The 27,676-nt window shown below is 43.4% G+C and overlaps 1 protein-coding gene across 4 annotated transcripts in view; it reads right to left on the reverse strand.

The window, feature by feature from the left end:
* Window positions 1-27,676, reverse strand: part of PIK3AP1 (phosphoinositide-3-kinase adaptor protein 1) — a 115,436-nt gene that overhangs the window by 57,626 nt on the left and 30,134 nt on the right. For 2 of the 4 annotated variants that reach the window (XM_058543638.1, XM_058543637.1), the window contains 5 exons: window positions 7,765-7,901; window positions 5,358-5,502; window positions 3,538-3,680; window positions 3,286-3,418; window positions 999-1,195 (listed from right to left, as the gene is read on the reverse strand). In XM_058543638.1, the coding sequence (XP_058399621.1) occupies window positions 999-1,195; window positions 3,286-3,418; window positions 3,538-3,680; window positions 5,358-5,502; window positions 7,765-7,901 (755 nt within the window). Of the gene's footprint in view, window positions 1-998; window positions 1,196-3,285; window positions 3,419-3,537; window positions 3,681-5,357; window positions 5,503-7,764; window positions 7,902-19,091; window positions 19,390-27,676 lie in introns of those variants that run through there. The other 2 variants (XM_058543639.1, XM_058543640.1) reach the window with 2 other exon arrangements.

A 27,676-nucleotide genomic window follows, 5' to 3' on the forward strand; every position in this document is an offset into this window, starting at 1 on the left:
GAAGCCCCCTCTACATGCCTCAGTGAGTCACTGCCTTGTAGAATGTCAAATACAGAGCAGAGAGTTAAGTTTCTGGGGAGGCACCAGGCTCACTCTTGTCTGAAAGTAGAAAGCAAGACTGTGTTGTATTTATTGCTCCTTTTGAGGTCACAGCCCCATACGAGAGGCTGAGCTATTCTTGCATCCCTGCTGTGAATTGTGAAGATGGAGGAAAGCCAGAAAAAGGTAGAGACAGGAAGGGCAGCTGCCTCCAAGACAATGAAAGCAATGTTGAGGCATGGAATAAGGCCTAGGCATAGGATGAGCTTACACTCAAAGAAGGACCCAGAAGTCAGTGATCAAGGAGGATCTGGGGGTCTAAAACCAGATAAGCAGATAAACTGGGCATATCTACCTTAAGACAGGCAGAGACTCAGAAAGAGAAACAAGCTGTCAGCAGAGGTGGGGCCTCACAGTGGTCTCCCTGAAGCCTCAGGTGCAGAGCTTTATTGTGGTCTCTGCTAGGGAAGGAACCAATCTTAACACAGTTCACCTGGGGCTGATGGTGGGCGAGGCAGCTGGGAGCACCCTGCCAAGGTTCCCTGGAGGTGGGTGGGGAGGTGACCAGGGAAGAGGGATCGGCATTAACCTTCAGCAGATTCACTCTATAAATGTCTCTGTAAATTCTTTGAGGGAGGACCTCAGTGCTTTACATACATTATTTCCTTTTATCCTCAAAACAATCCTATGGGTAGAACTATTATTATCTTCCTTCTGCATATTAGGAAACTGAGAGAGAGAGGATACATGATTTGCCCAAAGGCTTGTGGCTGACAAGTGTTAGTACAGGAATTTGAACCCATGTGACTCCAGGGCTCATCTCTTAAGCCCACACAGACTGGCCCTATTAGAAGAGGCACGCACTAGAGATGAACACCAGCCATGTCTTTGGTGAAAAGGCAGCCCTAGGACCACATAGTGCATTTCCAATCCCAGGGCCTCTCCCTCCTTGACCTTACCACATACTCGTCGATGAACTGCCGCAGGTCCCTGAAACCATGTTTCTCAGCGATGGTGTTGGGGTAGTGGCCATGCTTGTTGGCCACACTATATGCCTGTAGGGCTCCTGGGCAGGTGAGCAACAAAGCAGTGAGGTTCTTCAGTCCATACTTTGCAGCAAAATGCAACAAGGTGGGCAGCTCTTCATCCCTCTGATCTGAAAAATTGTCAAGGAAAACTTAACAGACAGACAAAAATGAAGGCACAGGGCACCCTGTTCACAGAGATGAAGCTGGCAAGCCTAGCACAGCATCCAGCAGGCACTCAATCGTTACTTCTTGGCTGATTGGTCTAACATCTGACAGCTTCCCTCGGGGCAGCACTGAAGATTATGCCCTCAGAGGACAGAAGAAATGATATGTTAATTAATTAGCAAATCTAATAATTAATATCCTACCTTCTTTGTCTAAAAGGATCGGAGAATCCTGAGAAATAATACTAATTCAAAATGTGCTGATTTCCTAAAGCCACAAAGTACAACAGGAATCATGTTTTGACCTTCTCTGCAAATTTCACAGCACTTTAAAACAACGGTTTTGTGCTGATTAAAAGAAAGAAGTCCATCTTCTTAGCTCTTATTCCCAATTTCATAAAGTACGCCAAGTAGTCCTGGGTATGTTATTTAGCCTTTCCATGGCCCTTAGTTTTGAACTACAAAATATTTCCAGAATATCTCAAAGGGGCCTGGGAGGATTAATAAGATGGTACTCAGTGAGTTCCTTATTTAGGACGGGTTTTGAATGTTGGTATTAATGCACGTGAACCCCAGGATGTCCATTAACATCCCTCTGATTTGTGGGAAACAAAGCACCCTTGAGCGCCATTGGAGCTTCTTGACCCCCTCCACCTACTCACATCTGGATACAGCAAGTCAAACTCAAGCAAGAACACAGGCGTGTTTGCATTGTGGAGCTGGCGGACAAATCTTTTTTTTTTGTTTTCATAAAAGTTGATTTCTAAATCCAACAGTGATATATAGAGAGAGATATAAACATACATACATATACACATATACTTTTATGTATATATATACATATATAATACATATATATATATATATATATATATATATATATATATATATATATATATATAGTTTGCTTGTTTTTTTAAATAAGACAAACCCATTCCTATTCACCAGGATATGATCCTCGGGATGAAGGGTCTGAAAATGTCACCAGGATCCCACACTGTCAGGATATGAAATACTCCCTCCTGAGCCCTAAGTTTAAGAATAGAGAATACTAACACTTGCTGCAAGTGATGCAAGAACATTCCGCAGTAGGAAAATAGGGAGAGGCAACAAGAGAATGCCCCCAGGAGGACTTGAAGGTAATATAACCTCCTCCTTATGGTTCTCTTAGGCTAAGGAAGGATGGAATGTGGGCAGAGGGTAACCAGAGACTTGGTCCCATTTGTGCAGTACAACCACAGTATGAAGTAAGGGTGATGTCCACAGAAGTACCATAACAGGCATCCTGTCCAGCGCACCAGGTACCATCCCCATGCAAATGGTTCTCCCAGCTCCCAGCACATCACATGTGCACACGAGACTGCTCCTCCCTCATGGAACAAATATTTGTTCCCAGCCTACCATGAGCCACCCAGGCACAGTTCCAACCTTCACTGAGCTGACAGCCTAGCAAAGAAGACAGACACAGCTGAGGAGCACTAGGACAGAGGACACCCAACATGCTGGGGGAGGCGGCAGCACATAGATGGGACCTATGGAAGCTTCGAGAAAGACTTTCTGAGGAAGTGCTACCTAAGCTGCTGCAGGGAGGTGAAGAGAAGCTAGCCAGGTGAATGGCAACCAAAGAGGAGAGGAAGAAACTGTATTCCCATGAGTCAAGGTGGCAAGAGGCAGGGTGGAATTTTCATTAGGTGAAAGAAATTCATACCTTCCATAGAGCAGAGCACAGAAACCAAGGGAGAGAGCGGAGAGAGATGAGGGCAGAAATGCAGCAGGAGCCCCCTGAGAAGGTCTTATAAACAGATTAAGGAGTTTGAATTTTATCTACAAGGCAAGTGGGAATTACAAAGGGTTTTTAGCAAGGAGGTGAGTTATTCAGATTTACAATGTAGAAGAATCTCTGGCTAGCCAGTGAAGAATGAATCCTTCTCACAGGATGAGCTGTAGAGCAGGAACCAGCAGAAAGTATGAGCACAGGTTGCCCAGATGGTGAAACCAACAAATGGAATCCACCCACTGCGGGTTTCCTGAGGTTTGACTATTTATTGACTTACTTGTCATCATATCTTCTTCTTCTAGCTGGTTGATTCCAAAGAGGTGTAGTCCACTTGCAGGGATGTTGTTCTTCAGGGACTCAGTTAGCAGTTTATCGAGGGTCTCTGTGTTGTAGGGCACAATTTTAAAGGCCTAAATACAAAAGGGAAGACAGTCAGATTTTAAATCCAGCTATCTCCCATCCAGCAGATTTGAGGCTCATGTACCATGAGCAGAAACTACATGTCCAGAAAACTCAGGTACTTCCTTACCTGACACATGAACTCCACAGGATTCGCAGCATTGGACAATAAATTCCCAATTTCTTCCATGTCAGTATAATAGCTGATAACGCTTTCGCACACCACTAAATCCCCGGAATATATCTTCAGTGAAACATTCCCAGATGAAAGGTCTGAACAGAAGAGAAGATACTATAAAAGTGCCCAAAGAACAAGAGTCCAGGGAAAAAGATTCATCTTAATGGGGAAGAAATTAATTGGGGGCTGGAAGAAAGGACTTGGAGGTGAGCTGGGGGATAGGAAAGTGAGGAAAGGGTAGAAGTGGAAGGTGAGCAGACTAGCCCACGGAAGGCCTCTGAGGCAGAGGAATTGTCCTCATTGGGTCTGCAATTTAATTTTTGGAAGATTTGCATCTGTTTTGTTCACTGCTGTCGGCCCAGTGCTGCAATAAACAGGAAGGAGAGTTGAGTCGAAAGCACTTTATACAAAGGCTAGTGGTCAGCAGAAGATGGGAGAGATCGTGGTAGGTAGAACTCCGTGCTTCCACCACACTGGGCCAGTAGAACTGATTCACTTGCTCTGCTGCTGTCATGACTATGCCCTCTCCCTGGGTGCTCTCTCTCTACACCACAGGAAGGGGTTTTGAGGGGGAAAGAAAAAATTAAAAATACACCAACCACAAAGATTCGATTCACAAAAGAGGAAATGCAACAAGTAGAGAACATGGAAAAATATTCAACCTCACTAGTAATCAAAGAAATGCAAATTGAAACAATGGGCTACTTTTCAAAACTGTATCAAATTAGCAAAAATATTTAAAATGATAACGGCTAGTGTTGGTGATAGTATAGCAAATAAACTTGGTAGTAGTAACATTTCAGAAAGCAATTAAGCACTATTTTCCAGGACCCTTAAAAATACTCATTGTTTCAGGGATTCCATCTTGAGGAAATAATCCTAAATACAAAAGAGAAAAAGAACATGCATGCATAAAGATGCTCAATATTTCATAATTTAAAACAATAAGACAATAAGAAACCAGAAATCACACATATATGTGACAATGAGGAAATGAAAATTTAAAAGATGATACTTCTATTCAACTAAGCATTACACAGCTTCAAAAGTCACAGCTATAAGATACAGGTCTAACACAAGGTCTTATAAACTATGGTACATCTCTACAACGGATTACCTTGCAACCATTAAGCATCATGTTGTAAAAGAATATTTATTAACATGAAAATACTCATAGTGTATTTCCAGGTCATGAAAGTGGGCTATAAGACAATATGATGCTATGTGCACAGATGTGGAAAAATATAGAAACCAGTGATTTCCTTTGGGGTGAGCATATGCGTAATTTTCTACCTACTTTCTTTTATGGTTACTGTACTCTTCAAGTTTTCTGTATTGAACACACATTACTTTTGTATTAGAAAAAAATATGTTGTAAAATGGCAAGTTGCAAAGTCTATGTAATAGCACCAGGGTAAATGGGTGGGGAGAGAATAAATTAAGATTACATAAAGAGAAACAGATATAAGGTAATAGATACTATTGGAACAACTATGTTTTTAAAGATTGTGAACAAAGGCAAAAAGACTAAGTGGTAGAGTGTCAGATGACTTTTTGCCTACTTTTCTCTAATTTCGAAAAATGTTAATATATGAACTTTATAATGATAAAAATTTTAATATATTCACTTTTTTCTCCATCTCATATCTATTTTTCTACAACATGTCACTTTTCTCAGTTGCTGAACAAAGACAGGACAGGTCAAAGAGAGCAAGAGGGGGCCTCTTCCAGAACATGATGCCCAATTTCCAGAGGTAAATGGGGCTACTTACTGGGAGCCTTCATGGAAACGGTGTACTCATTCTCCAGCTTGGCTTCCACCCTTATTGACGGAGAATCCTCAGGAGAAAATTCTGCTTCTGTTGTCACCCTCTCATCCAACTTACATCTCACAATGACGTAGACAGTGGTTTCTGCCTGGAACGGGAGACCCGTCATCATCCGCTCTCCCTCCTGGGTCCCCTATTAGGGTGCTGGGCCAGAGGGTCTCCCCAGCTCCCACAGCCCCAGCTCTATCTAGTGAGGCTGTTCCAGAGCAGGGTGGGGTCTGCAGTCCAGTGCTGGGCAGCGACTGTTTGCCACGGGTCCCAACAAGACAAGTTACAAAAACCAAGAGTGAACATTTATTTATAAACCTTTATAGCAATTTGATGGAGTAATTTATGTCTGTTGAACCTAATAATAATTATATTAAAAACCTGGGGCTGGTATTTTATATGTCTTTTTATTTCAGTTTTATAGCATTTCTTTCTTTATTGTATTTTATAAAAGCATTGGTCCATGGTAGAATTGGAGATTTAAAAAAACAAAAGTTCTTCACCACAGAGAGTTTGAGGAGCAGCTTTAGACTAGCCTTGTTACTCAAACTGAGGCCAAGGGACCAGCAGCATCAGCATCCCCTGGAAGCTTGTCAGAAATGCAGAATCTCAGGCCCTTCCTGGACCTACTGAACCAGAATTTGCATTTTACCAAGACCCCTGGGTGACTCATGCACCTTACAGTGTGAGAGGCACCAGCCTGGAGAAGCCCTCTGATGTTCTGCAACTTATGCTGTTCCCCAAAACAAAAAAACTTCTGTTGTTTTATGGATAAAAATAAAACAAAAATAAATAAGATTTATTGGAGGATTAATTTTCCCAAGGCATTGAGCAACCTGAATAGCTATTTTACCTTGCTTGGAGATCTCTTGCTGAGGCTGCCAAATGGAATTATGTTGCTTTACTGTGCTAAACTGGGGAATGGTCCTTTCAAGACTGAACTGGTAAGGATAGGCCCTCCAAAAAACAGGGGGAAAGGAGTGATTTCTGGCCAGAGCAAATCCCCAAATGCTCATCCTAAGATTCTGCTATAAAGTTCTTATAGTAGCCCCTCATGACAAGGGCCATGATTTTACAACAGGCAAGGGAGGGGCATGTTCTGGCTCCTGGAGGCTGCGGAGGCTGAGTGCAATGAGTTTGTGGTTGAGCAGACTCCTGTTGCAGGCCCAGCCCTGTCCCATCTGCTCCTTCTCCCAGGGTGCATGGAGAGCCTGAGAGAACAAGTGTGTCTCCCCTGTTGACAGTTAGGACCCAACCCCTGCCCAGCCGCCCCAGGACCCAGAGGCCTAGAGCAGGCAACAAGGAGAATCCTGGCTTAATGGGGAGCCAGGATGGGAGAAGGCACGAAAGCCTGGAAATCAGGGAGGCATGCGAAGGGCATCATTCTGTAGTTCCAAACCCCCTCACCACAGGCATCCACCAGCCTGATCTCAGATTTTCATGCCTAATTTTTAAAACACTGTGCAGTCCAAACCAAACATGTCTATGAGTTCAATCCAGCCCAAAGCCGCAGTTTGCAATGCCCACATAGGGAGCCCTTGCCCAATGCCTCGTAGCCTCAGACTACACAGAAAACCACTCAAGTGCAAGGAAGCTAGTACTTCACATTGCCACAGCTCTCAAGGCCTCTTGTCTCAAGGAGCCCAAGGTGGCAATCTTAGCAAAGGGCTTGTGTCCACAGGGAAGCGTTTTGCTGCTCTGAACTAATATTACACATTATTCATCAGGAAAGGAAATGTAATGGAAAACTATCAATACTATGGTATGAGTCAAATGACAGTGGTGATCAGTTGGCCATCACATTCAAGCCACCTGTTGATATATGTCCCACCCCTGGAAATGTTAGCCACGTTATGCGTAGGCATTAATCTTCTCCCTTTAGGAAGCAATATTGGCCAGCAAATTTCAGCCATCAAGCTTCAAGGCACTCCTTTGGGCCATGCCAGCGATGAGCTGACAGAGAAGCAAGCTTTCAAAATGCCCTTTATCTCCTTCCTCCCAGTGCCAGGCAGGTACGAACAGACCCAGGCCTCTAACTCCAGGGTTGGCAGAAATGTCTTATTATGCTCATGTCTGCTGGTCTCCCACATGTTCTAAATTTTTGATCCATGAACGAATATCTTAGATTGATGACACATACATTCCAGGGCTCGTCTCTCTTTGACTTAAACGAGTGACGTGTGCCCCAGGCTCAGACACTGGGGTTCCCAGAGTAGCTAATGTACAGGGGAAACCCCACGGGAAGGCTGGGATTACACCGCAGTGCAACAGGAGAACCCCGCTCCCTTTATTACAACATATCCATTGAAAAGCCTGAAAGCCCATGTTCCGACACCGATCCACCAGCCCCAGGAGTGCCTACCCCACAGCGAATGCGGTCCGGCTGCACCACCATCAGGTTCCCAGGCGAAGTCTCCGGCGGCAGGCTCTGCTGCTTCGAGTAGGGAAGGACCTTCTCGTCCTCAGTCTCAGTGTCAGTGACTGAGTCGCAGCCAGAATCTAGAGAACAGAGGACACTGCTGAATGGGAACAGAAGGAAGAACTATGGGCATGTTCTACCCCATGAAAGCCCCAAACATTACCAAATAGGAAATGGCTCTGAATGTCAAACAAATACAAGCTGAAAGGAGTGACTCAGGAAATCAAGAAAGAGGATCTAATGGGGGAAAAGTCAACCACCATGCAGGCCACAAGGATAGGGTGACAGCAAGAGGGTGATGGTAGGGTGGAAAGCCAGAAAGTCTGAGGCAGGCTGTTGTCTGAGGCAAGTCTAGTCTCAACCAACAGGCTTGCAAAGCTTTATCTCCGGGCTTCTTGCAGGGCTGGCTTTGGTGATCGTGAGAAAAGGAGGCCCCTTCTCCTAAGGTGGGGTCAAGGATGGGCTGCCCACTTAAAGGTCATCTTTTTTTTTTTTTTTGTGAGGAGATCAGCCCTGAGCTAACATCCGCCAATCCTCCTCTTTTTTTTGCTGAGGAAGACGGCCCTGGGCTAACATCGGTGCCCATCTTCCTCCACTTTATATGGGACGCCGCCACAGCATGGCTTACCAAGCAGTGCGTCGGTGCGCGCCCGGGATCCGAACCAGCGAACCCCGGGCCGCCGCAGCAGAGCGCGCGCACTTAACCGCTTGCGCCACCGGGCCGGCCCCTAAAGGTCATCTTTTAAACATCAAGTAAACTGTGCTGTTCGGGAAGCCATTATTCCTCAGGGTCATGGTTAGCCAATGTACCCCCTCTGGAGGAACAACGAAAAGCAACCATTTTTAACAAATCTTAGACCAGTATGACCAAGTTCCAGATCAGGACCTAGCCAACACCTCTACTGTGGAAAGATTAGAGCATGCACAGATGCAGAGCAGGTGAGCAGGGGTGTGCAGATGTGGAGGATGTGGCACAGAATGAGATGATGCTGAGATAGTGTAAGTGGAACCTACCAGAGCCATAAGGCAGGGGCTCTTAACCAGGGTCCATTGCTTGATAGACTACCTGTGTGCAAGATTCTGTGTGTGTGTGTGTGTTCACCTATACTTTCCTAGAGATAGTCCAAAGCTTTCATCAGATCCTCAAAGAGGGACAAAATGGTCAAGAATGGTTAAGAGGAAAGCAAAGGCTCATCCAGTCCCTTTTTTGGGCTTGCTCTTCTTCATTCCTAAACCACTTTCAGAGCCAGCCAATCATGTTAGGCACTGAGAAGACACAAGGATGAATCAGACATCAATCCTGACTTCAGGGAGCCTACAATCTAAAAGCTGGAGTGACAGGTAAAGGTTAGCTTGGCTGATTCCTGCAGGCTGGCCTTCCAGGGAAGGAGTTGGCCTCCTGCAGAGCTCATGGCAATCAGTCCTGGTAGAATGCTGGGATGGTCAGAGGGTCAGGCCACTATGTTCCCAGAGAAAGCTGTAACCACAGGCTTGCACCCCAGAACCCAGTTCACGCCAGGGGAGAGGCTGTGCTCCCACAACCATGAAGGCTGAGGTGAGGGAGGAGGGCTGGGGGGCCAAGGCACCACCACATCCTACTGGTATAACTGTGAGGCAAGGACCTCCAGGACCTGCTCGGGCCAAGGGAGGATATGCAGCTTAAAAGCCCCACAGCCTTGGACAGGGATCCCATCCTAGGGCCTGCCATCTGTGCTGAGAGCTGTCTACACACAGTCCCAGAGTGTGATGGGCAGTGAGGCATGTACTCCTGCTGCTCTTCCCCTCTCCGTTATTTCTCCCAAGACGCTCTGTTCAGAAGGCCTGGCTGAGTGCAGCCAGGTTTCTGACCTCGTTTGTGCAACAAGAATCGAGGCAGAATTTAGTGCTAAGAGATGGCACAAAGGACCCTGGGAGTTCCAAGGGCAATACTGTTTCTCGCTAGGCATCAGAGCCATCAATCTCCTGGATCTCTCCTTTCCTTTCCAATCTGACTGACTCCTCTCTCACTCAGTACTAATTATCTCCCTGAAAAAACTAAGTGCAGTAGTCTCCTCCCCACCCTGCTCTCCAAGGCAAATTAACTGAAGGCTGCCATTTTCTCTGCCAGATCTGCCCTTCCCCACACCCTTTTCTCCTTGATCATTTATTTCTAAAACAGCCAGGGCCCATCCCCATGGACAGAGCTGTACACGCCACCCAACCAACCCCCACCCACCCACGGGAGCTTGTGAAGGAAGGAGCCAAAAAGATCAGCGATAATTAATATTCTTCTTAATAATTAGATAATATCACATCAAGCTTCAATTTTTTATTATTAGATGCCTAAACATCCCATTTTGGCATTTCTGACATTCTTGCCGGATGAGAAAATAATCCCATTGACTTAAAACATTCAATCAGTTACTTAAAACTGCAAGACGCTCCCAGAACTACTTATTGCTCCAGAATTGTTTCGACACTGTCCTGAGTGGCCGGGGTGGTGGGCACCAACTCTTGCCAAATACTCATTCTAATTTATTACACAGTATAATCTCCTTGGGATAGATGCACAGTACAATCTACCATTGCTTCAAAAAAGAAAAGCCTCTTCATTTCTCCCAAATTACATACCCATTCATCTGCTGGCCGAAGAGTCAAAGCTCCAGTAAATATAGTTAAGAAAGGAATAGAGAAAATATAAATAAGCCAAATGAGAAAGAGATGACAATGACAGATACAGAGAATAATTTTTAGAAACACACTGATATGAAAACTCTATGCTAGGAATTTTGAAATTTTCAATACAATTTTGATAAAAAAATAAATTACCAAAATTGTCTCAAAATATGTAGAAAATCTGACTAAATCAACAATCATGGGAAAAAATTTCCTCAGTTTACAAATAAAATTTAGAATACAAACTACACACCACACCTTGCATTGAATTTTAAATTGTAGTTACAACCATGTTCTTCATAATATTCAATTTTCCTATCCAGGAAAATTCCATTTCTATAGGTATTATGTCTCCTACTAAAGTTTAAAAAACAATAAAGGGTAGTCTTATTTTACATTAAATTTATAAAAAGTAAAACAGAGCAACTAAATATAATAGATAGCCCCAAAATCAAGCTTCATTCTCATAAAAACTTAATATGTGATAAAGAAAGTATTAAAAATCAGTACAGGATAAAGAAAAGGGTTGGTGAGAAGGATGACTCACCAGATGGTGCTGGAAAAACTTAGCTATTTAGGGTGGGGGTAGAGGGACAGAGGGACTATTTAGATTATTCCTAATTCTCATATACTCCAAAATAAAATTTAGATGGATTATAGATTGAAATTAAAAATAAAATAAAACAAATTTTGAAAACTAAAAAGGTGAAAATTTTATCATTGGTTTGGGAAAAGATTTGTTAATCTTAAACAACCAAAGAAATATAATCCAAACAAGCACTAGAGTTGATGACATGAATTAAAATTTTAGTAAACAACTTTTAAAAACCTAAAAATTAAATTGTAATGCTTATAGCAGCATTAGTCATAATCGCCAAAAGGTGGAAATAACCCAAATGTCCATCAAGTGATGAATGGTTAGACAAAATGTGGTATATTATTTAGACATAAAAAGGAATAAAATATTGATACATGCTACAACATAGATGAACACTGGAAACATTATGCTGCGTAAAAGAAGCCAGTCACAAAAGACCACATATGATTCCAAATACATGAAATATCCAGAATAGGCAAATTTATAGAGACAGAAAGTAGATTAGTGGTTGCCTAGGGCTGGGGGCCTTAGGAGGGGTGGTGACAGCTAAAGGGTCTGAGGTTTCTTTTAGAGATGATGAAGATATTCTAGAATTAATTGTGGTGATAGTTGCCCAAGCCTGTGAATACACCAAAAAAATCATTGAACTGTACACTTTAGATGGGTGAATTGTATGTTACATGAATTATATCTCAATAAAACTGTTACCAAAAAATCCAACGGCAAAGCACAAACTGATTTCAAACTAAAACTTTGAAATAAACATGCCAAAGGGTTAATTTCCTTAATATATGAAAAGGTCATAGAAATTTCTTTTAAAACACCCAAAGCCCAATAAGTAGATAATTCACAAAGAAATAAATACAAATGACCTCCCCATCCAAAAAAATAAAATATCATGTATTATCACTAATCATCATGGAAACGCAAATAAAAATAACATATTGCTATTTTACATTTTCAAATTAGGAAATGTTTGAAGGTGAGGTAGGACAGATACTTTCATTTGATGCTGAGAAAAGTATCACCTGGTACCTTTCTGGAAAGCCATGTGTCCATATACAGAGAAAGAGAAAGTCTTTAAAATGTTCATACCTTTGGCCACATAATTCTACTCTTAGAAATCTCTCTTAAGGAGGAAAATAAATGTTTGAAATGTACAAAGATAATTAACTAAGCTAAATCATTCTTTGCATCAGGGAAAAACAGAAAATAATCTGTCTGACGAAAAAATATTTTTTTCAAAGAGTTTTAAGTAAAAGCTTATGAATTATGTTAAGCAAAAAAGCAGGATATAAAATCATATATCTTATTGTGTAGGATATCAATTATATAAAGAAAATTGCATTTAAAAAGGTCAGAAGAAAATGTGTGGTGGGACTGTGCGTGGCTCTTCTCTCCCTCCCTCTTTTCTTCCTTCCTTCCAATCTTTCACAAATTTTCATATTTTCCACAATGAGAAAGCACTTGATAACGGAGGTGGGGTGAAGAAAAAAGCAGCAACTGAATCTTTGGCTATGCATTTCACCAGCCTGACATAAATGAGAGTAAGCTCAACAGTGTAGCACTTGGGAGACGTTCCCCAGGGTTCAGATGGGCCACGTACACAATCCCTTCCAGTAGTTCTGTTCATTTAGTCATCTGAAATGAATCAGCTGCCCACGTCTAACTTGTTTCAGGAAGTCAGGCAGGACGCCATTCATTGTGCAGGGTGATTCTGATGGCGCTGAGTGACAGCACCATTGCCACATCAGCCTCTTCCACAGGGCGCTACAGACCGGGCCAGGTCCAACCACTTCAGCAGATTCAAAGTTTCCTTTGAAGGAAATGCCGACTCAGACAGAGCACCACTAAAACCCACCTGACAGAGTGAGATGGTCCCAAACTTTGCTACTTGAAGATGTAGACCCCGCTCAACCCCTCCCCATCTTGAAGACAATACCACCTTCGCTGTCCTGAGACTCAAATAATAAATGTTTCAAAAAAGGTACTCTGAAAACCCCGAGGATGCTCTGCAAAGTAAAGTATTATTAAGACACCAATCGTATCCTCCCTGCTTTAAAATTTAACAATATCCTCTCAGCTTTTATGAGGTCTAGAGAAGCTCTGGAGAACTTTTTACATAAAAAGACTTTCTCGGTGCCTCCGGCTCCCCAAAGTCTCATCTGTAAAGGACCTATGCGGCAAATACTCCTTGAATTCAGTGGCAGGAAGTCCGTCTCTTCAGAGAACTTGCCTGCTTTCTCTTATTAGACAATAAGAACAAGCTAACATGGTGTGTTTCACCTTTTGCCCTTGCTGCCAGGTAGCTCAGCGAAAGTTTTGGTTCTTAACCACTGTCACACTCTCATCCAGGTCCTTGGTCTTACCCGTTTCTCTTTTCTATGTTGTGTTTAATTTTGGAGGCTGCTTTGAATACTTTGGGGATTTAGGCAGGATGGGAATCAATGTATCTTAAACTGGTGTCTGCCAAAAGTCCTCAGATATAGTCCTTATGAGAATTTGTGCCTGGGCTTTTCATTCAGATGATAATGCCTTTAAAATAGGATGCAAAGACATTCCAGATTATCTGGATGACTATGTTATAATTGGGTCTTGCCACAGGACTGTGGTGCCTGCGTTTGTGTGTGTGTGTGTGTGCACGCGCGGGCTTGCAATCATTCTGCAGCAAGGTCATGCTATGCTGAATGTCAGGGGCTAATGAGGAAAGAAGAGAGGGGGCAGGATGATACGTAAATGAGGCATCTGTGCCAAGCGAACACAGGAAGGTTTCCCTGTACAACCACTTCATGGAGAGAAATGTGGTGGGAGATCCACATCCCAGCATGACCCAGGGGGCTGTAGCCCCCTCGACAGAATCAGTGAGCCCCACAGCCTCGTGCCATGTTCATGAAACTGCTTCAGTAAACCAGCATCGTCTATGACAAAACAAATGTCACCAGTTTGCCTTTTATTTGTTTTATACCTATTTGTGTCTTATTCCCTGGTTTTGCTTTCAGAGTTAGGAAAGAGCAATAAGCATAAGGAGGTGAATATGTTTATACGTATTTAAACAACATCAAAATAATCTGTCAATACTAAAGGTTCATAATTTTTTTTCCCTTAGAAGGGAGACTACTGAATATTTAGGTCTAAAAACACGTACGAGGGCCGGCCCCGTGGCTTAGCGGTTGGGTGCGCGCGCTCCGCTGCTGGCGGCCGGGGGTTCGGATCCCGGGTGCGCACCGACGCACCGCTTCTCTGGCCATGCTGAGGCCGCGTCCCACATACAGCAACTAGAAGGAAATGCAGCTATGACATACAACTATCTACTGGGGCTTTGGGGGAAAAAAATAAATAAATAAAATTATTTAAAAAAAAAAATTCTCTATAGGAAGTCAGTTACACATAAGTAGAGACCTATATATTTACAAAAAAAAAATAAATAAAATAAAAATAAAAAAATAAAAACACGTATGAATTTTAAATGAAATGAGTATATGTATGCACTTGGACCCACAGCAAGCCACATGGAGCAGCTCTCACTGGCTAAGACGGCTGATGACAGACTCCTTAGTATTACTAATAATGATAAGGATAAAAGTTATCATTTATTGAATATCGTGGTGACTGCTTAATAGTTTTAATCTCATTTAATTCTCACAACAACCCTGCGATAGGAAACAATGTCCTATCCCCCTTTTATAGATGGAAGTACTGTGCCTGAAGGATTGAAGTAACCTGGCCAAGGTCATGCAGCAAGGAAGCAAGGGGCAGAGTGGAAATTCACCCCCAGGTGTGTGCCCTGCCTCCTTTGTGGATGTGGTCCAGGGCAGGAAGCAGCGTCACTTGCTATTCCTGGTCTGGGGTTGTGACTGCAGCTCGTGAGACATGACGTGGGTGCTTGCTCATCAACGCCTGGTGGTGCTGCCTTGTTCTAAGCAATGCCGCCTTGGATAGGTATGCTCTGACCCGCCACCAGGGCCAACAGGCACATTCCAAAGATGGGGAACAGGTGAACAGACACTGAACACCAAGTGAACCAGCCAGGGTCTCACGTGCTCAAGGGGCCTCTGACCTAAGGCTACACTCTCTTACTTTCTAAATAAGTTGTCAGACCACAGCGCTTACTGCCTCTTCCCTGCACATCGTCTGAAACTACAGTTTTTTGACCGCCTATGGGAGGGGTAGGGTAAAGAGGGCCGGAGAATGGTGTTTGCTGATCTTGGAGGGTTTCTTTCAGAGGATACAAGCTAACTCCTCTTATAAGGTAATGCTAAGCTTTGGGAAAAGTATAAACAAGGATTGTTCTTAAAAACAACCACAACTGCCATTGATGAGTATTTAATATATGCCAGGAACCATGCAAAACGCTTAACATATATGATACCATTTTATCACAACTAAGAGATTAGTATGATTCTGCCCATTTCACAGATGAGAAAACTAGCATGGAAATTTACAGAAATTTAAGTTAAGTCGTCTAAGCCACACAGCTCATGCTGTATGGAAATTTGACCCCCAAACCCATGCTTTCAAGCATTCGGATAGCATTTCCCACACTGTGAACACTGTAACCTGGTGAACAGGAAACCATTCCCAAGTGTACGGCAAACATTCAGCGACGCTGAGCCACCCAGTAAGAAAGCAGCCCCCTTTCCATTCTTTCAGTCCCACTTACATCAAGAAGAAAGGCTCGGTTTGGTAAGAGGATGTCTTGCATGTCTCTTTAACACGCTTATCTCCTTTGCACCCCAGAGAGAACAAGGCCTTAACCCTCAGGCTTCTTCTATAGGCACGAGGATCTAGTAGAATTTAATACCACTGTTTGGTTTTTATTGCCTTTATTTTTATAGTTACCTTCTTTTTATATTAAGAGATACTTGGTTTTCATTTATAGTGGCAAAGTTTCCTTTCAAAAGACATTTACTTAAATAAAAAAATATGAATTGACTTAAAGAAAATATTGTTAACAGTACAATAGAAAAGTTTTGGAAATAGATAGTGGTGATGGCTGCACAACATTGTGAATGTCATTAACGCCACTGAATTGTATACTTAAAATTGGTTAAAATGGCAAATATTATGTTATATATATTTTGCCATAATTTTAAAAAATTGATAATATAATATACCCCCAAAAAACCATTGAATTGTACAATTTAAATGGGTAAACTGCGTGGCATATGAATTATAGCTCAATGAAGCTGTTAAAAAAGATAAACCAAAAACCATGTTGATGATTCTCAAATGACTGAAGTTTGAGAAAAGCTGAATTATGCTATTTGGCTTCAGTTTTGTTAAGCTAAGTTTATTAGTGATTTTTAAAATAAGCTAAAGTGAGGGTGGGAAAGGAGAAAGAAGACCTACAACATAAACATGTTGAATTATTTTCTCCAAGTTTTGGATGACAAGGAAAAAGGAAGTGAATAGAGAAGGAAATCAAAGAGATAAATTTCAACTGAGAATTAGGAGCTTTCCGCTAATTAGCTAAAAACGGCATGAAACAAAAATGGTCTTTGGGGCTAGTCAGGACCATGTGCGTCTCTGGGCTAGAATGAAGTAGGAGGAGACCATCAATTTGTGTCCAAGATTTCCAGTGTGGCCGATAAAAGAAAGAGTGAAGATGATTCAAAGATTTCTTGGAAGAATGCAGAAATAGCCAAGTAACCTAGGTAGTGGGGTCCATGAAAGAAAGGGGCCATGTTCCCTCTGCATTTGTATCCTGGGTCGGGGACCCAAATTTAACCATCACACAGATGGGGCAGGAATATAGAGAGTTTCTTGAGGTCTGGAGAAACTTCTGGAGGCTCAGGATGAAATTTCTCAGCTATTATGATTCTTATCCATCCCACCTAAGACACGACGATGAAACTGTAAAACAACAATTTCTCAAAGACCAACATAAAATTTTCTGAAGCCTGAGCTTCCTAATCACCCAGCAAGTATCTACTAAACATGTACAACATGGGTCCCAGGGGGGATCCTCTATAGTCTTGGCCTTAAGGAGCTTACAATTGAACTGGGAAGATGAGGCTCCGTGTAAAAAAACTGAGACGACTATGTGATACCTTACCAGCAAACAGTAACCTGTGTGATGAGACCATAAATATAACTAAACGAAATGAGTTAAGTTTCTAAGTGTCTATAAAAGTGCTGGCACATGAAAAATATAACAGAAGCTTAGAGAAGTTGAGGAAAACTTCCTGAAGGATGAAGATGACCAGTTAACTTACTTTAATAAGTCAAATAGCGTTTGGATGCTGAGACCACCCTTCTGTGAAAATGTCATATTTCCATTTAGTTAATAAAATAATTTATAACTCATTTCTTTACTCCTTCAACAAATATTCACTGCCTATCAATGAATAACAAATAGTCTAAGCCTATGCTAGGCCCCCCAAGAAATGTAAGGGTGAGAACGTTGCTGTCCTTGCTGATGGTGGGGGGACCACACAGGAGAGAAACAGCTTCTCTCCAACTTCCAGAGACAAATGAGAACAGGAATAACTTCAAAACAAAACAGCACGAAGGATAAGCAGGGATTTATAAAACACAGTTTATGGCCACCAGAGGATCAAAGAAGGAAGGACATCCCCAAAGAAGTGACAAGTAGGGCCTTGAAAGGCACAGAGAATGCTGACATAGGGGTGGGAAGGATTTTCCGGGCAGAGATAAAGGTATGATTAAGGGCACAAAGGCATGAGAGCAAATGATGTGTTTGGGCTACACAAAGCAATGTGGGGGCACCCTCTATGGGGAGAGGGAGGGGAGCCTGGTGTCAGAGAGGACCCTGAATGCCATTCAAGGAGTTTGGTCCATATATTGAAGACCTGTCAGCAAACAGTATTCATGAGAAAAGGAAATTCTGTAAAATACAGATTGAAAGTGTAGTTTTATTTTTCTAAGAGTTGAAGAATTTTCTTTGCTTGTTTTTGAAATTACTCCAGGCACACAAACAGAATATATCAGCTCTTTTGTAAATCTTAGTTAGAATTGAGAAGGGGAGCGGCTGACCACCCATCACACCCTGGGCAAGCAGTGCTTTCAAGTATATAAAATAACATACACTAGTGGCTAACAAAGTGTTACCAAGCCAACATCCTGCTCTATCTGCTTTCATGAACAAATAAGATGCTATAATTAACCTGATGCTTGAAAGTGTACCACAAGCATGGTTCACAAAATGCTTAGAAAAATGATTCTTAAGTAGACTAAACATTTCTCCTATGTATCTTGTTTACAATTTCTATTAGCTTAGGAAATCAGTGTCATGGCTATTATTGTGTCCTTAGAAAGCACAAGGGGAGACCTCAGACTTGACCTTGTCCCCAAATTCCAAACGTGTGGATACAAATGAAGGAACTTTTGCTCTACTGCAAATGCATGTGAGCTCATGGGGGGAGGTGAGAAGCTTACAATGGTGGGACTCAGATCTTGAGTTTCAATACCCCTCACCTCCCCCCATCTTCCTGGCAAACATCAAGACTGCTTTTTCATTTTAGTCATCACCCATGGGTCTTTCTTCCCCCTTGTTCACCCACCCTGGTTAAGGGGTATTGAATTTCCCGTCCAACTAACCCCTTTCATTCAAAAAGCTCCCAACACAGTGACAAGCATACCCAACCCACAAGTCACCAGCTACCCCCAAAGTCACATATAGTCAACAATCAGAATGATGTTAAGAGGGTCAGTAGAATGCCAGACTGTTACCCACCACATGTCTTACTGGCATTAAAGTCAGGGGAGGGAGGAGGTGACAATTATTTAGTGGTGTTAGTGTGAGTTCATTAAAATAACATCAATCATTGTCCTTGTCACCTTCATCATCATCTTCATGATGCCAAAAAAGTAAGGTAGAATCCTGTGGACATATCCCCAACTCCGACTTAAAATAAATTCATGGTGGCCACTCTGCCTCCTAGGAAACAAGGAGAAAGAAAGGAGGAAGGAAGAATGAATCCACTCCTCCCACAAGCCCATGCTGACATCCTGAGGCAGTCAGTGCTGCTGACTTTCCCAACACAGGCTGGCTCACCTTCACAACCAACCTGCTTTGCCATCCAGGTGTTCTGTGCCAGCTGCAGATTCCTGAGGCTGCCTGGTTTCACTACACATCGGTGGATTTGCAGCGCTGGGTAGAGGGTTCTGGGCCAAGAATCTACTGTCCATCAACCCCAGTCTTTTACAGCTCACAAAGACAAGGAACCGTCTCTCCTTCATTCACCAAGTAATTCCCCTGGCCCTCCTCAAGGTACTTAAAGTCCAGGATAAGGGAGTATAGTCAGAGAAGAGGAGATCTCAGGCCTCTGAGACCTTTATCCAGCCTCCACCTAGTTGCTCTAAATGAACTGTTCAAAGTATTCGCTTTGTTTTGTTTTAAAGCAAAGGATGATGGTTCTTCCCTTCCCCTCCCCAACTCACCCTACCTGCTCTTCAGCTTGAACAAAAATAGCCCCACAGCTGAGGCTGTCATGACAACCAATGAGACAGGGAGCTCACCCTTGTCCCTGAATGATAAAATCTGCCTGCAGCCCTCCCGCCCTCCAACCCTCTTCCAAGTTCAACCTTCAGGAAACTTTCCTGAGTACTAGAGCCAAGTTGCTCCATTCTCATACAAGAAGCCCAGGGTTATTTGGAGTTCTCGAACCACCCAGCACTTCAGAACTTTTTAATTTGTTCCCTCCAGTGTCCCCAGGCATGTGTGACAGATATGACTATCTCCATTTTGCAGATGGAAAACTGGAAGCATGGGGACGTGAACCAACTGGCCCTAGGTCATTAGCTGCTGTTTCAGTGGTAGAACCACATTTAGAACTCAAGGTCCCGTCTCCTACCCAGTTCTCAGACTGAAGGAATAGCTGCTCTCAGGAAACACGACCCCGATAGGGAAATAATTCTCCTGGATTAGCTGCTTCCTGGCCACAGACTGAAGATTCCCTCAAACAGTCTCTGGGATAAATCTGGGAAGGGCTGGGGGAAAATCTGCCGTCCCACCATGAGGAACAGCCTCCATGGAAACCCACCTCTATCCTGGACCAGAATCTCGGGGGCTGCTCCAACCAAGCACAGCTGTGCTGGCCAAGTTTATCAAGATCCTTAAGAAGCACCATACCTGCATTCCAACGGCCACCACCGGGGAGCAAGCTCTCCACCAGGGCTCTCAGGGCTGGAGGCCCGCAGGCCCCTGTTTCATCGTTCAGGAAACCCCAGTGTTGCTAACCAAGCAGGAGATACCACAGCCCCCGTAAAGGCTTCCTCTTTCTTCAACTCTTTCCGACACTTATAAATGTGCTTCCTCTCTCTCTATGTAAATTTTGTTCAAAAGGCAAGACACAGGCTTGTAATGAGGCCATTAATAGTTAGTCCTTAAACAGGCTCTTCTTGGTTTCCTGGTTCAGGAATCAATTCTAATCTAACAGACACTGATGTCTGGATTTACTGGTGTGAAGAAGGACAAATGGGCTTTGTTCAGGGCAGGCTACGAAAATGCAATTTATTTTCACCCAGCCAAGAACTGAGAGGCCAGAGGCAATTCTCGACAACGGAACTGAGCTTAGGAAATTGTGAAGAAAACTCTTTCCTTTTGTGTCTCTACCACTCAATCTACCACTCTGCCTAGAACATAGTCAAACTTCCAGGAAAAGCTGAGATGGTGTTTGCGCGGCCCCACTTTTGCTGACCGTTAGCATTCTAACCAGCTGAAACTATGAAACTGGACTGGTCAGTTTCACTTTCCATTTTTAGGAAAGGTAACTTTCTCTCACTCCTCACTCTGAAATGCTGTATCTGGCTTTGCAGTATGGTCAAGGTGGGGTGGGGGCGTGATTCTCCACGGTGATGGGCTTAAAAAAAGTACAAAACAACAAGATGGCACTCAACATTCTGCTTAAATAACTATGGGTCAAAATAAAAACTCCTTTAACCCAGGAGCTGCTGATTACCCACAATAATTAAAACCTGGGCTACTAAGGACAAGGCTCTAAAGATATTGTATAATATTTCCTAGCAACATAAATGCAGCTACTGAGGGGTTCTGGAAGAGTGCAGTCAACAAAGACATAGAAGGCGTGGGTTCAAGTCCCACCTCTACCATTTACTGGGTAATCGTGAATTTTCTAAGCTTCAATTTCCTCCCCTTTAAAATTAGAATATTTATACCTGTCTGGTCTGCTGCACAGGCTTGTTGGGATTAAATGATAAACACACAGAAGCCCTTTGAAATCTGAAAAGTACTAGACAAAGTTAAGTATTTGATATTTTTGTTATCATTCATTTACTGAGTGAGAATTCCTACGAAATGATTCTCCATGTAGAAGTGGGCAGGAGTGTACCCCTGCATCTCGTAGTCCAGAGCAAGACAATCAAATGTGACGCAGGAAGTGAGCGTCAGGTGGCCCAGGGATGTTCCAGGTAGCTACAGAGACAGGAAACAGCAGAGATCCAGCTACTCCCAGGCAGGAGCAGCGAGCCATGATTCTCCACAACAAAACAGGCGTCCTGTACCCACCAGATCTCCCAGTGAGGTTGTTCTCACTGTGACAGCCAATGGGGATTTTTAAAGTGGGAACCAAGCTGCTTTGGGCTCAGAGTTTCTGTTGCAGTGGAAGTCTGCGCTTCCCGGGGAATGGTCCCACTCTCTTAGAACAGGCAGCCTGGCAAGGGGCAGTATAGCAGAGCAGTAAGCACAAGGGCTCTGCTTGCATTCAAACCCCAACTCTGCCACTTATCTGCCATTAACCTCTCTTTGCCTCAGTTTGCCCATCCCATGTGCAAATGGAGATAATAATACCACCTACCTCAAACAACAGTTGTAAGTATTGAATGAGTTGATTCATATACAACACTTAACAGAATACCTGACACAGAATAAACACTGAAGAGTCATTAGCAATTAGTGCTGTTTATCTGTTGACCAACCTGTTCTTCCACTAGACTGTGATTTCTTTGAGGGCAGATTCCCTGACATTCATCTTTGGATCCCCAGAGCCTAGAACATAGTGAGAAATCAATAACTGCTTCTTGTGTGAATGAATGAATCGATGAATGAGATAAGGCCAACCACCTAAGTTACCAGCAGGGGGGAAATAATACAACACAGAGAGGACCACCGTAAAGCTTCATGCCTTGAGGCTTTTAGTGTGGAATCTAGAGAGAAACAGGAAACTGTCTAACTGCTCCCCAAATTTATGCAACCAGGCTGCCCTGAAAATTTGGCATGGTACACACTGTGTTAGTCCAGGTCTTCTGAGAAGCAAACACTAAAATGGGATTAAACATGCAAGGATTTTATTAGGGAAAGGGCCTGCGGCAGAAAATGGGGAGGGAAGCTGGGAGAACCATCAAATGGTCTGAGCCCGAATGAAGAAGAGGCAGAAGGAAGGATGGGTAGAAGCGTCCTAGATCACTGAGTGGTCTAAGGAAAGTTCTGCAGCCTGTCAGGGAGTCCTTGAACCACTGGAGGAGTCCGGTGTCTTCCACGAGCCCGCCTGCTGTAGTACCCTGCCAAGCTCAGTCATCGGCTGGCAGCAGCCCATGGAAAGCAGGGCCTCGGTCAAATGCCGCAGTGGATTCAGAGCCCTGCCTGAGGCCCTTGGTCGATTCCATTCCCAGCAGCTGGAGTTCTGCCAGGTGCACTCTCATGGCGGCCACATATACGTCCTTAAGAGCATGGACTTGGGGTCCAGACAATCTAGGTCGAATTGACAATCGACAATTGATAGTCGACCAGACAATCTAGGTAAATCCCAGCTCTTACCACCTGGTTACCTTAGGCAAGTTACTCAACCTCTCAAAGCCTCATTTTCCTTATTTGTAAAATGGACATTATAATTCCAACCTCTCAGGATTGTGATTATTGAACACTGTGCCTGACACATAGTAAGTGCTCAATAAAAGGCACCTGCCCTTTCCCTGATCATTACTGTAATTAGAAGTGAAGTACTTCCATTAGCAATTAGAACAAGAGAATGTTGTTCTCCACCGTGGCATTCCTGTATTTGAGTTTTACGAGTCTACCCCAGGGACATGGGACACAAGCCTAGAACCACGGTTTGGCAGTATCAGAATTCAAACAACCAAACCAGTTTGTCTACAAATGAAAGGTCACAGGGAGTTTCCTAGTTTGGCTATTTCCTGGTGGGAGGCGAAGGTGGGTTGTATTGTACCCGAGTCCATCTACAGCCACGACCCCTCTCCTCTCTTTGACTTGCTGTGGTTATTCAGCACTGTCCTCAGCCTGGCCCTGCCATCTGTCTGCCCTTCAAGGAAAGCGTGGTGAGCACACCTCCACGCCAAGAACAGGACGATTCCTGGGCTCTGCGAGACACAACTGCTACACTGCACACGTTCTGAGCACCTTGCTGGCCTTTGTCTCTGAGACCTTAATTGTTTTTTTAAAATCGTGGCCAACTTTCTGGTAGTGGTCATTGCCTGGCTACTGCTGGCTTCTGGTTCCTACATCTGACCAGAGTCACAGAGTATCCCCTTGTTGGGCTGGCTATGATCCAAGGCAATTACAGCTTTTGTGTCCCCAGTTCAGCTGGCTTGGGCCTCTCCCAGCCTTGTTGACCCTCATGCCTTGGTGGCAGTAATGACTAAGAACCAAAAAGAAAGGAGCCCCCAGACAAACTAGAAACCACACTCTTACCTCTTCCACAGGTACCTCTTACCACCTCAGAGGCCTTTGTCCAACCCCCATTTCCCAGAGGGGCACCAAAAATGCATGCTGGGATTTCCAGTTTTTTTTTTTCCTGTCGTTGAAGGAATGACCTTCAGTTTTCTAACTGAAAAGAGTCAAAATTAAACTAAAAAATATTGATTTTGCTTAATAATTAACAGCTGAACAAAGCTGATCAAACTGTATCTTCCAGAATGATATTCTCCATTTTACAGAGACTTTTCCAGGGAATTTTAAGTTTCCGTGTTAGAGCTGGAATCCAACATTGAGCTGCCTTATATTAGCCTGAGGTGGGAAAGCCAGGGGCGGAAAGTAAAGGGACTGGTTGAACCTCCCAACCAAGCTGACGCGGGCCTTCCTTTGTGATGGAGAAGAGGTCACTCCCTGAAGTAGAAATAAAGCTTCAAAGCAGTCAACAGGCTGGCCATTTGCTCATATAACCTCCAACATGAGCACTGAGCCCATCTCTGAATGTGGCTTCTTTCTCTCCTCTGGTTCCCTAGCCAGAGCTAGAGAATTGCTGGGCAAATCGGACACCAGACATGCCCAGTGTCCGGGACAGAGATTTCCCACCACATTACATATAAACATATTTACAAGCTTAGTAAACAGCCTCTTCACACTGCCTTTGCCTCTTGTTCGCATTGATCCCTCTCACTAATTGAAAAAACAATTATGTTGGTTTCCTTGCAAATCCAAATTCTTAAAAAATGATACCCTGAAGTGAAACCTGGCCATTCTCACATCCCTACTCTCAGGTCAACCATCCATTAACCACTTGGCCCCGGGTGAGTCACTTCCCCACTCCCAGTTGTCCTCCTCCATGTTAAGACAGAGTAGACAATACAGTTTGATTTCAGGGGCCCTGTCCACCCCTGAAACTCTGTGAGTGACACCACAACAGTCTTGCCAACTACATTCTCACGAATCACAAAAATGGGGCCCTCTCCCTTCTGAGAACATTTCTCCTCAACAAGCCCAGTCTGGTTATGTGTAGTATGAGATACACAGAGTGAGAGCACACTTCCTGGCTCAGAGTCACGAGCATGAGGGCAAAATATAGTTCTCACTGTTATGTTATATTTAATTATAGAAAACACTAGAAATCTAATCAACATCAGGATCAAGAAAAATCTATCCTTGTGATTTGCATCCTCTCAGAGAGGAGGCCGGAGTGTTTGCCAACGTCCTGTCAGAGAGATGAACTAGAAGGGAGAAACTGTGTAGTTTTTAAAGTACAGTCAATATTATATTAGAATTTTATACTTTAAAATAAAAAAAACTATTATTTTTATAATGTGAACTATGGAAGGGAGATGTTTGTCAAAAGGGAGCATGGGTTAACACAGACTGAAAACTGCTTCCCTGTAGTCCTTGCAACACTGTCTACCTCTCTGCCACGCCCCTCAGCCTCTGTGCCCCTCCCACTAACAGCTCACAGTCCACAAGACACTGCTGGCTTCTGGTTCCTACATCTGACCAGAGTCACAGAGTATCTTTTCACTCTTCCTCTCCAAGATATGGCAGTCCCTTTGTATGTTGTGTTTTGCAAATCCAGCAGTCACAATATGGTTTATTTCCCCTTTGTTCAGGGTTCAGCAACCTTCAAAAGTGGAGGCGCCAGACACATGCCCCTATAGGGGAAGAGGAGAGTGGCTCACTCATATAAGTGGGCACGGAGCACCTGGAAGGCTCTCATGCACAAAAACCTCCCCCACCTCCACAATCTACTAATAAAAGCTTCATCTGAGTTATCATGCTGAGGATAATGCAAATGCCCTGGGGAAAGGTTCAGCTTCATGGTCACTCACACCTTGGTAAGAATTATTTTTGAATCTTAGATCATCAGGGTTTGAAAAACAGTTAAGAATTATTTACAGCAAAATTCCACTCAATAAAGGATTTTTTTTTTAATCATAGTCAACCTCTAGTGAATACTTACAGTGACAAAAGCTCCCTTCTTGAAAGGGTTTACTCCACTGTTGGGCATTTGGAATAACCTGTGAAAGCTCATCCTTATCTTCAGCCCAACCCTGGAGAATCTGTTAAGATGGTTCTGCTGCATGTAAAGGAAATCCCAACTCAAAATGCCTTAAACAGTAAGACATTCATCTCTCAGAATAGCAGTTCCAGCAGTCGGGAGGTTTGGGGTTGGCTGACATAAGCGTTCAGCAACATCATCAAGGCCCCAGGTTCTTTCCATTCCTCTATTCTGTCATCTTCAGCATGAGCTTCATTCTCAGGTTGGCAGCAAGATGGCTGCGGCAGCTGCAGGTTCACTTCAGACACAACAAGGTCCACAGGAAAAAGAGAAGAATATTCCCCCAAGCATGGAATATAAACTCTTCCCTTCACTCTGACTGTTCCAACTTAGGTCACATGCACAATAACGGTCACCAGGGGGGTGCCATGCACTCAAGACTCCACTAATCATCTAGGGTGGAAAGAATGATGGAACTTCCACTGTAATGTCCACCACCCCTGCCACCCAGGAACCTCCACCTCAAATAGAGTTCTCCCTTACCCCACAACTCAAAACACAGCCACAACCCTTCCACAAAACGGCTCATACAATTTGTTTCCAAACTCGCTGTGGTCTTTCTCTGGACATATTCTAGTCAGTCAGTTTCCTCCTAAAAAGGTGGCACTCAGAATGAAACACCATTCTTGGTAGAATACAGTGAAATTATAATATTCTAAGACTGGGGAGCTGTATTTTTATTAATGTAGCTTAATATTGTAATAGCTTTCAGTGGCAACATCATACTGTTGGTTCCTTATCAATCAAGTAGTCAACTGTAACCTGCAGTTCATTTTCACAAGTTAATGCCACACTGGATTTCTACCATGCTGCGCTAGTTGAATTGCTTTTATGGACCTAACAGCAGAACTTAGGATCATCACTACTGAACTAGATCAAGATAATTTTGAATGATGCTTTTGCCACTCAGTGTAATAACTACGCAGCTACCTTCAAACGTTATCCATCTATAAATCTGTATTAGTTTGCTAGGGCTGCTATGGCAATCTCATAATGGTGACCAAAATAACACAGACTGCGTGGCTTAAACAACAGAAATCTATTTTCTCACAGTTCTGGAAGCTAGAAGTCCAAGATCAAGAGGTCTGGTAGGTTTAGTTTCTTCTGAAGCCTCTCTCCTTGGCTTGCAGATGGCTGCCTTCTCGCTGTGTCCTCAAATGTCTTCTTCTGTGCAAGCACACACCTAGGTCTTGATCTCTTCTTATAAGGACACCAGTCATACTGGATTAGGGCCCACTCTAATGAATTGTTTTTAACCTTAATTACCTCTTAAAACACCCTATCTCCAAATACAGTCATATTCTGAGGTATTAAGGGTTAGGATTTCAACATACGAATTAGGGGATGGGGGTCACAACTCAGTCCTTAACAAATTTGATATCTGACTTCTGTGTATGCCTCAAAGTCAGAGAAAAACTGGACAGGAAATCTAAGACCAGTGTCTCTGGCACTCCATCCACTAGACAATCCTTTAAGGATGACCATTAAAGAATAACCATTAATCCAATCACCTTCTTGTGTTAAGCTGAGATCAGCCACTTTGGAGAGGGGATTTTGACTAAGTTTGGGAGAGTGTTGACAGGAAAGATCATTCTGCGAACTGTGGAATTTCTACTTGAGCAAAAAGAGGGCTCTGCTAGGGTGTTTCCACAGTCAGAGTGGGCGACATGAAGGTGCTGAATCAGGGAGCTGCTGAGCACTGGGTCATAATGGAGAAAGTTGAAGGAAAAAGAGCTGGAAGGTTATCAAAAGGCAAATTCAGTTACTTCCCAATTTTACTTAGGACACGCATAGCGGCAACTGAAATTGAGACACTGGAAGTTATCCTGAGTGCCCATAGACAAGATTGACCATGCCTGTCTTCACCACTTTGGGCTGCAATCAGCCAGGTGGGCAGTGATGA

Source organism: Diceros bicornis, chromosome 6, assembly GCF_020826845.1.
Source record: "Diceros bicornis minor isolate mBicDic1 chromosome 6, mDicBic1.mat.cur, whole genome shotgun sequence".
Lineage (NCBI taxonomy): Eukaryota > Metazoa > Chordata > Mammalia > Perissodactyla > Rhinocerotidae > Diceros > Diceros bicornis.